The sequence below is a fragment of the Mobula hypostoma genome, chromosome 9, assembly GCF_963921235.1.
Source record: "Mobula hypostoma chromosome 9, sMobHyp1.1, whole genome shotgun sequence".
NCBI lineage: Eukaryota > Metazoa > Chordata > Chondrichthyes > Myliobatiformes > Myliobatidae > Mobula > Mobula hypostoma.
Genome location: NC_086105.1, coordinates 149,278,564 through 149,291,172, shown reverse-complemented (window position 1 = coordinate 149,291,172; position 12,609 = coordinate 149,278,564). Strand labels below are relative to the sequence as shown.

Genomic DNA, 12,609 nt, shown 5'->3' with positions numbered 1-12,609 from the left:
TGTCTATCTTTAAACCTGCTAAGACATCTAATAATTCATCATTTGAAAGTAATGTGTTCAAAAATTCCATCATGCCCTCAATGAATAATCCAACTACAGTCCTTCATGTAACTGAACACAACGAGAAGCATACATTTAAATTCTCGCCTCCTCTATTTCATGGCTAGATTGCCATTTTGTTCCATATGTCGGCCCTATTTCTCTGGTTACCCTTTTGCTTTAAGGGTTTTGCTAGGCCCCCTGAGAAGGCAATTAAAAGATCAACACAGAGTTGAAGTCAAAGAATGGAAACAGGCCATTCAGTCCAGCACATCCACACCCGCCCGTGGTTACTTACTGCTATCAATCTAGCATCTGTAGCCTTTTAGGCATTTCAAAGTCATACAGTCATACAACACTACAGCACAGAAACAGACTCGTTGGTCCACCTAGTCCATACTGAACTGCTAATTCTGCCTCGTCCCATTGACTTGCACCCGACCATAGCTCTCCATACTCCTTCCATTCATGTACTTATTCAAATTTCCCTTAAAAGTTCAATTTCAACTTCCGCTGGCAGCTTGTTCCACATTCTCACCATCCCCAGAGTGAGAAGCTCCCATTCAGGTTCTTCTTAAATATTTTACCTTTCACCTTTAATCCATGACCTCTAGTTCAAGTCTCACCCAACCTCAGTAGAAAAAGCCTGCTTGCATTTACCCTATCAATACCCCTCATTCTCCTATGGTCTAAGAAATAAAGTCCTAACCTATTCAACCTTTCCCTATAACTCAGGCTATCAATTCCCAGCAACATCCTTGTAAATTTTCTCTGCACTCTTTCAATCTTATTGACATCCTTCCTGTAAGTTGTTGAGCAAAACTGTACACAATAAGTAAAGGCATCCGTTAGTCTTGTGAGACCATGGATCTGCGCCTGGAAAGTCTTCACTCTCCAGGGTGCAGGCCCAGGCAAGACCGGCAGTTGCCCATGCTGCAAGTCTCCCCTCTCTACGACACCAATGTTGTCCAAGGGAAGGGCATTAGGACCCATACAGCTTGGCACCAGTGTCGTCGCAGAGCAATGTGTGGTTAAGTGCCTTGCTCAAGGACACAACACGTTCCCTCGGCTGGGACTCGAACTCACGACCTTCAGGTAGCTAGCCCAATGCCTTAACCACTTGGCCACGTGCCCACAATGCTTCAAATTATTTTCAACAGCTTGTCTAGTCACTTAAGTGCTGTGTGATTCTGCTTTCATCACTTTCAGGGTGAGAAAAATCCCTTCAATCTCCTCTAAATCCTCGAATAAGGGGAAAGCTTGAGTGTTGTGAATAGAAATTTGTACAATGTCGCACTGACCCTGGTGCCCACAAGAACCTGCTTACTGCCCGCCCTGATGGGTTTTCACTGTTTTCAAAAATCTCCAATCGTCAAAGACATTTGGAAATAGTCAAAAGAAAAATAAGTGCAAATTTGAAAAAAATATTAAAAATGTGTTTATTTTCAATCTACCATAACTTAATTAAAACATGTGAATTAGACAAAACTAAATTTTAAAAAAGGCTAATTTAAATGAAGGCCAATGCTCACATTCAAGCGAAAGGGCTCCTCTGGATGTGCAGGTAAAACTGAGAGGACAGACTTGAAGTATACTTGAGCAACATGCACAAAATGCTGGACGAACTCAGCAAGTCAAGTTGGATCTATGGAGGGGAATAAACACTCGACATTTTGTGCTGAGATCCCTTCATCAGCAAGTCAGGAACAGTAAACAGTCGACATTTTGGTGGAAGATAAGCTGGATTGTGTTCGCCTGTAACGCGTGATGAGGAACTACTGCGTGCTGGTTCTTGCAGAAACATGGCTTTAGGACAACATCCCATACACCATCAATCCACAGGTCATGCCACTCAGGGACTTGGACTATATTATTTATTTTTGTGACCGTATGTTTTTCTGCTATCATAATCACATGTGCCTTATGCTGTGTGTGCGACTGTGTTTTGCACCTTGGCCTTGGAGGAACCTTGTTTCGTTTGGCTGCATTCATGTGAATGGTTGAACGACAATTAAACTTAAGTTCAGCAGCTCAAGCAGCGTGAGTGTGGGGAGGAGGTGGAAGAGAGGAACAAATTGTCTGGATGCAGGCTTTGAATCTGAAACACTGACAGTTTCTCTCCATCATAATGCTGCTCGACCCGCTGAGTTTGTCTAGCAATTTGTCTAATCTTTTCCTTCCTTATTCCAGCATTGCAGATTCTTGGGCTTCAATAATTCTAAACGCTAAGTGCAATCTTAAATCATTTAGCTGTTTCCCTCCTAGATTTAGCAAAAAACACAAGCAGGCTGCCAAAATATTTGTACGAAGTTCCATAAATGGGCACTTCCAGTGAAGTTGAAAGCAGAACTACTCCTATAACATTCTGGAGGTATTTCATCTCATGCCCTTGCTGATGAGATACAAAAGACTGTTTATACCTTGCAGCACACTTCAATCTGATTGAACTGTGATTGTGGTTTTGACAGCACTGTTTTCAGAACCAGTTCACAAAAATCAGCTACAACTGTGCCGCTGAACCACACCCACTGTTTCGAACACACCTCTCAACTTGAACTAATACAGAATGCAACGCAACCAACTGCTCGATACCACAGCTCGCACAGACCGCCAAAGTTATTCACCAGCCATCATTCAAATGTTAAAATCAAAAAGCAATCTGAACACCTTTCCGCACTGAAACTCAACTCAAAAATCGTATCTGTCAAAGATTCTCCAGAAGGCGTTTAAGAACCTGATCCATGAACAAGGAGTTTAAAAATTCACATTGCGCAAGTTCCCTGCGAGTGAAGTGACTGCTGTCACGGTGGGAACACACCCGCGTCTTTCCTCCTCTTCTGGATGAAGTTCTTCAACTTAACCCAACGACCACTTGCAGTAATGCAGAACAAAGAAAGGCAAGCCATGATTTTACTATTTAAAAATCATACTGAGGCAGAATTCAATCAATGCACATCAAAGAAAAAGCATGTTCGAAGCAAGAGCACGTGAAAGAGGCTGAACACATCAGGTTACAAAAATTTGGTAAAATGTGAGTCCCCAAGCATCACTCCAAACAATATTTTTAATGTTAACATCGACATTTTGGGACAAAAATATATTCATAAAAACCCCAAAAGCCACAAATTTCATGTCTCCTTGTGGATCATATTACATTTCTATTTCTAATAAAACTCAAACACAAAAGATTCTGCAGGTGTTGGAAATCCAGAGCAACCACACAAAATGCTGGAGGAACTCAGCAAGTCTGGCAGCATCTATGGAAGGGAATAAATAGTCCACATTTCGGGGTGAGCCCCTTCATCAGGTTGCTACGAAAATCATTCCTTTAAAAAAAATGAGTAGTCATGGCACCTCCTGGTGACCCACTAGGTTCACCTTGTATATTCTGCTAAAGCTGATACCCAGACCATCAGTCTGACCAATCGCAGCATAGGGTCAATGGCTCTTGTCCAATTTTTTCTACAGTAATGCTCGCATTTCTGCAGGGTGGGTGCACATGACACCCTGTGTTAGTGTACTGCAGCAGCCCTGGTCACACAAAAAGTGGCTCTGCTCTCTACCTCACTGTCACCCACTACCAAACTTGGGCTTCCTCCAGTGAAATACAAACATCTCCTCCAATGCCTCTTCATTTCTAACCCCATTTAACTACCTGGCTCAAACTAACCAGATTGAGATTACGCACAGGCAAATGATACTACCAAACGGGGCCAGCTGCTCAGTGTGGATGCTTTTTAAAAAAACTACTTAGAGATACAGCGTGGAACAGACCCTTTCAGCCCAGTGAGACACGCCACCCAGCTACCCACCTATTGAACCCACGCCTAATTATAGGACAATTTACAATGACTAATTAACCTCCTAGCCTGCAACCCTTTGGAGTGAGAGGGGAAACCGGAGCAGCCTGTGAAAGCCACGCACTCACGAGGGAAACATACAAACTCCTTGTAGACAGCACCAGGATTGAACTCCGAACACCATCACCCTGAGCTGTAATAATTGCGCTGAAGCAAATATTTCCATCCTGTATAATTCTATTGCTCTAAAGTTGGGACAAGTCATCCATTGCTCCTTACTTTCAAACAGTAACATTAAGTTCTTATCCATCGGTTCATTTACTTTAAGGATTCAAACCCCAGACGAATACTTCATCAACGATGCAGTATTGGACGGTCAAATATACTGCCTCTTGGATAAAACACCAAAAAAACTCGAGTCCTGGTGGAGGGTCTCAAACTGAGATACTGACCATCCCTTTACTGCTGAAACAGACGAGTACTTGCAGCAGTTCGTTTTTTCATCATTATTTAGACATACAGTAACAGGCCCTTCTGGCCCAATGAGTCCCTGCCACCCAATTACACCCATGTAACTAATTAACCTACTATCCCATCCACCTTTGGAATGTGGGACGGAACCCGAGTACCCAGAGGAAATCTACATGGTCATGGGGTCGCTGGCGCTGCAAAGTGATGCGCTAACCGGTACGCTACCGTGCCACCCAATTCAACGTTCTACTCTGCTGGATTCATGTAGTGACAATGCGAAGGTCTAGCAGCACCCTGAGCCAACAATTCATGGTCTGCAAACATCAGCAAAGATATAATTTAAGTAGTTACACATCTCATTTGTTGTGGTTGACACTGCTTATACCAAGTGCCAAAACAACTTTGGCTGCATTTCAAACTGGCAGTGAACAGCTATGGGATGTCCTTAAGACGTCAATTATTACTTAAAATCCTCTTCTTGCAATTCATCATAACTACCTTATCTATACTTGCAACTGCCCTTGCTTCACCCAACTACTACCCATCAGCTCAGCAGGATTAAATTTGCCAACTTGTTTCATTTTCTCTTCCACTGACCAGTAGGACTCATTTCCCACTGTTTCATCATTTATCTCCCCTGCCTGTATCATGCAGTCTTCGAATATTGAGAGGCCTAAATCAAGTGGACATGGAGAAAAAGTTTCCTAATGTGGGGGAGTCCAGGACCAGATGGCACAACATCAGAATACAAGGATATCCTTTTAGAACAGAGATGAGGAGGAATTTCTTTAGTCAGAGGGTGGTGAATCTGTGGAGTTCATTGTCTCAGACAACTGTGGAGACCAAGTCATCGGGTATATTTAAATTAGAGATTTATAGGTTCTTGATTAGTCAGGATGTCAAAGGTTACAGGGAGAAGACACAAAAATGGGGTTGACAGGGATAATAAATCCACCATGATGGAATGGCAGAGCAGACTCGATGGGTTGAACGGCTTAATTCTGCCCTATGTCTTATAGAATTCTGGCTGACCACCACTTCTCGGCAGCTACGGTCACTCTACATTTCCAGCTAAAATAAGGTACAGATTGGGTAAGCAGCAGAGGATCATCCACCATGGAGATTGGGGGAGCGCGGTAGTGTACCAGTCAGCACAACAGCATTACAGCAGCAGCGACTACGGTTCAATTCCTGCCGCAATGAGTGTGTGAGCTTCCTCCAGGTGCTCTGGTTTCCTCCCACATTCCAAAGACATACCTGTTAGTAGGTTACACGCAACACACATAAAAGTTGCTGGTGAACACAACAGACCAGGCAGCATCTATAGGAAGAGGTACAGTCGACGTTACGGGCCTGTTAGTAGGTTAATTGGTCTAACAAGGGCATAACTGGGCAACGGGGGCTCATTGGGCCAGAGGGGCCTGTTAACATGCTGTACCTCTTATAAAATAAATAGATAAATGAAGCACGTGCAAAAGAGAAAGTGGGACAATAGAGTTGGGGAGAAAGGAGATAATAGGATGAAAACTGCACCTCAAAATGGTAACGTGGAGTGTGTATTATGTGAGGCAAACAAGCAAGCAGGGCATGGGGGTCTGTAGTAGTTACTGATGGAACCAAGATGTTCTAATAATAATACTAACTTATTTATAGAGCATTTTTCATACAAACAATATAGTTCAAAATGCTTTACAATGGGATAAAGAGACAAAAAAGATGTTAGTTAAAAGATAAACACAAGATTTTTGCAGATGCTGGAAATTAGAGCAACACACACAAAATGCAGGAGGAACTCAGCAGCTTAGGCAGCATCTATGGAAATGTCAACGTTTCAGGCTGAGACCCACCACAAGGGCTTAGTTAAGAGAGGTTAGTTAAAAGCAAGGTTAAATAAACAGGCAACACACATCAAAGATGCTGGTGAACACATCAGGGCAGGCAGCATCTCTAGGAAGAGGTACAGTCGATGTTTCAGGCTGAGACCCTTCGTCAGGACTAACTGAAGGAAGAGCTAGTAAGAGATTTTGAGCTGATGTTTAAAAGTGTCAATTGAGTCTGCATCCCTTATGGTTTTAGGTATTGAGCTCCACAGTTTAGGAGCGTAGTTCAGAAAAGCTGATCTGCCAATTATCTTTTGAAGGAGATTGTTTAAATTTAAGAGACTGGCGGAAGAAGACCTGAGAGCTCAAGATACACCCAACATACAGCGGGGCATCCCACAATAACGCAAATCCTCCTCCAACAAACTTTGTGAACCAGCCTGATGTTTCAAATTTAGCAGCATGCTTGAGACACTGCATTATCCAGGTGAGAAGAGCAAACCACCCAGAACATGTTCCAGGCAGGTACCAGAGCCATGACATTTCAATCGTGTTCATTACCAGCAGAGATAAGTGGTATAATTAAATTGTAAATTATCATTAAAATACAAGGATGAATGTTATAAGATTAAATTACTTACTTTTGCCATAGCGCCAGCTTGCTGTGGATTTAGACCCGCGTGTGCCCCCATCTGCGCCGATCCTTGAGCCAGAGTCTCTGCTAACACGCTGCCAGAGTTTGAATACTGCATTCCGCCACGTCCCCTGCCAGCAGCGCCCAAGGATCCGTTCAGCACCTGGCCCTGGCCTTGCTGCGATTGCTGCATCAGACCTTGGCTGTTGTTGCTGCTCAGAAGAGCCTGGTGTGTGTGACTGAGATTGGCATTGATGCCCATTCCTCCTGGCCCGCTTGGAGCAGCTGGATTGCCACTGGCAGACACCAAACCCGCCGTCGCGTTGTGGAGTTTTGGTTCTCCGAGCTTTTGTGCTTGTGTGTTCAGTGCCTGAGAGCCGGGTGTTGAAGAACTTGAACCGCTGGCTGCCATCCCCAAACTGGAAGGTGAAGTCAGCCCCTGATTGTGTGGGCTTTTACCCATGTTGCTTACGTTGGAGCTGTTCTGCTGGCTCTGGCCAGGATTGTCCATTGATCTACCAGGACTGCTGTTGGAGTTCACATTGGCCAGTCCTCCCGTGAGACTGGAGCCACTGCCAGCTCGCAGGAGTTCTGAGAGCTGCTTGTGTTTAGACGCAGCGTCCTGACCAATGACACTGCTCAGCTGGCCCAATTCACCACCATTGGGCAGTCCCAGGGAATCGGATGACCTGATCAACTCATCGGGCAAGTCATTTTCTAAATCAAACGACAATCCAAAATCTAAAGAAAATAAAAATATTCACTGTATTAGTGGCAGATCAATGCGAGTTATCTTTCTGAAATTTCACATTGAAGTTCTGCAGCCAGAACTGAGCAGATAAAAATACATGATTTAACAATGTATGCCCTTAAAGAGCAACGCTGCATGAAATATGTAACACTTGCACATTGTAACCCAAACCAACCCCACCAATACTGCAGGCTAACCTATTTCCAACTACATGGAGAGTCCACAGAGCAAAAAGACTTTCTTTGCTCCATTCAACTTTCAAAGACTGTTTGGAAAATTGTGTAACAATAAATAAAATAGTTAATTTTCATATTTAATTGAAATATTGTGGAAAATTGGTGATTATCATTTAATTGTACATGAATCTATTTAGAAAGCAAGATCAACCATCAAATCATCAGTGTTGGATTCCCAAAACGAACAAACCTGAGACTGACTTGCATTGACAAACATTGATGCAAAGGAAAGGCTTTGGGAAGTAACACTGAAGTCAAGCTAAAGCTCGGTTTCACAATGGCTATGTGAAACTTATCAGAAATTAGCCGCTACATTACAACTCAAGGAGTTTAATACATCTGAACATGCAAACTACAGACACTACCTCAATGTAAAATGCACGATACAAAGTAACCCTATTGGCCACAGTCAATGCTTCAGAGACTGAACCCTCGCACTCTCAGTGGTTACATACCTACAATAGTCTATATGAGCTTTCATACCTTGAAAATTTATAATGTAATTTTGTTCATTTATAATGATGATGGAGAAAAGCATAAACTTTTAAAATGAACTTAGGACACAGCATGTCGCTTAATTTGTATATGTAATAGTGGATTGTCAAAGTATAGAGAAATATAACAATTCAAACTTGGAGAACGCCAATTTTTTTGATGAAAGACACTAGTTCCAGAATGTTGCCACATTCTCACTGCTTTCCAGCATTATCGTTTACCCCGTATACCTCTACAGTTTTAACCATCCATTGCTGCTTTAAAATTACCATATAACTAAAATCCTCTCATTATGGGTTCTCTTTGTAGTTACTGTAATTTTGTTGGATGCTGGCCTGCCATTTGTGGTTATAGCTCCCGTTAATAGTTGCGTGGAATAATTTTAAACTAGCAGTAATTATTACTACTCAAAAGGTTTTGACAATCAAATTAACTCCTCAGCCCAAGATGAGAGCTGTTGAATTGATAAATTTTGTCACTGGACTGTAAATGTAATTTGTGCAGTTCCATCTATTTGCACTGGACATACTGCAGTTTTCCTCCACAACTTTCTGTTTACAAACTACGGAAGGCTATTATTTCTTACTAAAGATCGGGTGTGACTTTTCCCAATTAATGCTAGAATATTACTTTTTTTTCAGTCAAAACAACAGAACAAGTTATCAGAAAACGGCTAAAGGACTACACAAGAAATCAATCTACTACTCAAATTTATTAATTTATTTGTTAAACTTCATATTCCTTTCTGATTCAACGTTCCCTCCCCCTCATATTCCTTTAACTTTAACAAAATGTTTTATGCATTTTCATCCAAAGTACAATTCCTCACATGGACTCTAAGTTTACAATTGGGTGCAGAACACATCAGACCCAAAGACATCTGTATACTTTCTCCAAGTCAAAACGGCAAAATAAATACAATGACTGAACTTGAACTTTGAAGTATTTAACAAAACTAAGTAATGCTTCGAACTACGCCGATCAGGTTTTTTTTTGCTTGTTTGTCTCAAAAAATCTTTCTTCTCCCTCCTTCCTCCATAATATGTCATAGAGCATATCCCAAAATCAGCAAACCGTAGTTAGCGTTATTGCTCAGTGCGGAGAAAGCAGCAAAACGACTATTTCACTTGCCTCCCCTCAATCAAACCATTTTAAAGGAATCCTGAGCGAGTTTAAGCCCAGAGTCTTATTAAACCACACAAACACATATCCATCGAAAGTCTGCAACTCTGGGAGTTGCAGGGTACTGGGAGACCATGCCTCCAACTACCCTCCACGCCAGGTTGTCCCAGTCCCAGTCCCAGACCCCAGCTCCCTCCCTTACCTGTGCTGTCACTGGCAGAACGCGCCGGCGAGTTGAGTTTCGGCCGCTTGGCAGACGGCGGTCCATCCAGTAGATTCTCGGCCATTTTATTTCTGGATATATTCTATGTATTACTGCTTTCCCCCTCCCCTTTTAAAGCGCGTTGGGTGGAATAAGCATCGAAAGGTGAGGGAGGGGGTGGGGTACGGAGACGGAGGCAGCCGCAGGCCGCGGGGCCTGAGATCAGTGCCGGCTCCTCCTCAGCCCCAGCGCCATTCCCCCACCGCGACACCCCGCGCCGCCATTCTGCACTCCCCTCACACCCGGGACACCGATTCCCTTCCACTCCTCGCTCGCGTATATTTTCAATTTTGTATAATAAATTGATCTTTTGCTCTCCCCGCACACACACACGCACAAAAAAGCCACCCCACCGAAGGCAGTCAGTCGGGCCTCATTGTAGGCGGCGGGGCCCTGGCCGGGCCGGGGACTAGCGCCGGGCCGCTGCCGGCTGAGGCGATGAAAACAATACTTGAGCCGGAGCCTGGCTCCGGCCCAGCCGTGGGGACACGGTTTGGCTAACCCCCCTCACCCGCTCCCCGTCCTCCGCAGCGCTCTCGCCCCGGAGAAAGGCGCCCGGAGCCGCGCTGATTTAGCGATCAAGTGGATTTGGGCGCCGCCTGCGGGCTCGGGAGGGCCGACGGGGCGGCGGGCGCAGCTCCCGATGTCGTTCAATTCTTCCCAAATTTCGGACGAATTTTTCCACCAAGATGGCGGCTGTTGATCTTAAAGTTTTTTTTCCTCCTGACGTTCCGTCCACCGAGGGAGAAGGGGGCGGGGCCACGGGCTGCGCACGGAGATTGCCGAACATTCCCCCCCCCAGCCTCCTCCCCTCGGCGCTACTACGGAAAAACCCGAACCCCTCGACTGTTCCGGGGCGGGTCGTCCACGTGATGCGAAATCGCCCTAGTAGTTGGTCAGCAACACGAAGGCACGAGGGCGTCAATGACGTCATATTAAAGAAAGGCTTGATGCATTTTGGGGTTACTATCAAACACACATGCGCACCTGCAACTGAGGTGTAAATGAATTGCAGCATTACTCCTGCTCGCAGGTATTCAACACACCGGTGGATAATAAGACTTACGTCGTCATTTTCATAGTTTTTGGTGGAAGCGGCATACAGACAATGAAATCTATTTGCAACATTGATTACTAAAAAAGACCTCGCGTGTGTGAAACTGATCCAAGGTCCTTCATTGAACTTAATATTTGAGTCAGCCGCAAAAAGGGATATCAGACTGGTAACGAGAATTTTGGTCACAAAAAATAAACCTGAAAGGAAGGAGAGGAAAATTTTGATCATTAACTATGTTTCTCTCTGTCTCTCCAAGGTTTCTGCTTAATCTGTATTTATTTCAGAAGTTTAGCAGCTACAATATTTTGATCTTTCACGAGTTCCAGAGTTTTGACTAAAGCCAGAATGGAGTTACTAAAATCAAAAGTACAGATTGAAAAAAAATCTCCACTTTCTCCGTTAACGTGTAAGAATTTTCAATTCATGTAACATTGGAGACAATATATAAATTAAGAGTTGAACAAATCTGATACAGGTCCAAAGTTTAATTTCACTGGCATATGGGTAAAATTTGTTTTACGGCAGCAGTACATTGCAATACAATTTTTTTCTTAAATAAGAACATTCTAAAATGTTAAATTAGTAGTGCAAAAAAAAAGCAAAAGGAAAAAAAAGTGGGGTTGAATAAAGTATTGTACGTGAGTTCATTGTCCGTTCAGAAATCTGATGGCGGAGGGGAAGAAGCTGTTCTTAAAACGTGAAGTATGTGTCTTCAAGCTCTTGTATCCCCTCCTTGATGGTTACATAAGAGTGATGGGGATCTTTGATAATCGATGCTGCCTTTTGAAGATGTTCTCGATGCTGGGGAAGGCTAGTGCCCCGGATGGAGTTGGCTGAGCTTACTACTTCCAGCAACTTCTTTTCCGATCCTGTGCAGTCGCCCCCTTTATACCAGACGTTGATGCAACCTGTTATAATGCTCTCCACGATACATCTATAGGAAGTTGCGGATTCTTTGTGTCATACCAAGTCTCCTTGAACTCCCAATGAAATATAGCTGTTATCCTGCCTCCTTTGTCATTGCATAAATATGTTAGGCCCAGGATAGATCTTCAGAGATGTTCACACCCAAGAACTTGAAACTATTCAGCCTTTCCACTGCTGATCCCTCGACTTCCCCTTCCTAAAGGGGAGTTTGTGAGCTCGAAATAAGCGTCACAGAGACAGTATGTCTCACATTTGGATATTACCAGAAGAGAAGAATAGATGAGAAAGGAAAGTGGGAAAGAGCAGACTACTGGGGCTAAAGAGCTGGGAGAAATAACCTATTTCAAATGATCCCCTGGCTATTATTCATTAAATAAAATGGGGAGCAAAACTACCCAATCCTTCACTGGCACCAGCCTAGCCACCATCAAGGATATATATGAAGAAAGGTGCTGGAAAAGGTCCGGGAACATCACGAATGGTCCCACCCACCCTGCTCATAGACTGTTTGTCCCCACTCCCATCAGGAAGGAGGCTACAGGGCATCCACACTGGGACCACCAAACTCAAAAACAGATCCTTTCCCCAAGCACGAAGGCTGATCAATACCTCCACCCATTAACCCACCCCAACACCCCCAACCACCACTACTTTATCATTTCCTGTCAGAGTCTCTTATGTACAGACTCTCCTGTGCCTTGCATAACTTTCCGGAGGTACACTCAATGTATATAAACCAGTTTATGTATTTATATTCATGGTGTTTTTATTACTTTGTTCTTTATGTTATGATGTTGATTTAATGAGTCAGTGGCCATGACTACAGGAAACAACCATTAGCTTCATATTTAAGACTAAAGCATAGGAGCAGATTTAGGCCATTTGGCCTCCGGAGTCTGCTACTTCATTTCGTCATGGGTGATTTATTATCCTTCTCACCCCCGTTCTCCCACCTTCTCACCTTACTGGTCAAGAACCTATCATCTTAAAATTAT

General features: G+C 43.6%; 1 protein-coding gene across 1 annotated transcript in view; it reads right to left on the bottom strand.

Annotated features, from left to right (window-relative positions):
• Positions 1 to 10,379, bottom strand: part of crebbpa (CREB binding protein a) — a 163,091-nt gene extending 152,712 nt beyond the window's left edge. Inside the window, exons 1-2 of the mRNA XM_063059452.1 lie at positions 9,571 to 10,379; positions 6,772 to 7,505 (exon numbers count right to left, since the gene is read on the bottom strand). Coding sequence (XP_062915522.1) covers positions 6,772 to 7,505; positions 9,571 to 9,655 — 819 coding nt within the window. The 5' untranslated portion in view covers positions 9,656 to 10,379. The remainder of the gene's footprint in view (positions 1 to 6,771; positions 7,506 to 9,570) is intronic.
• Between the last annotated feature and the right edge of the window lie 2,230 nt (positions 10,380 to 12,609).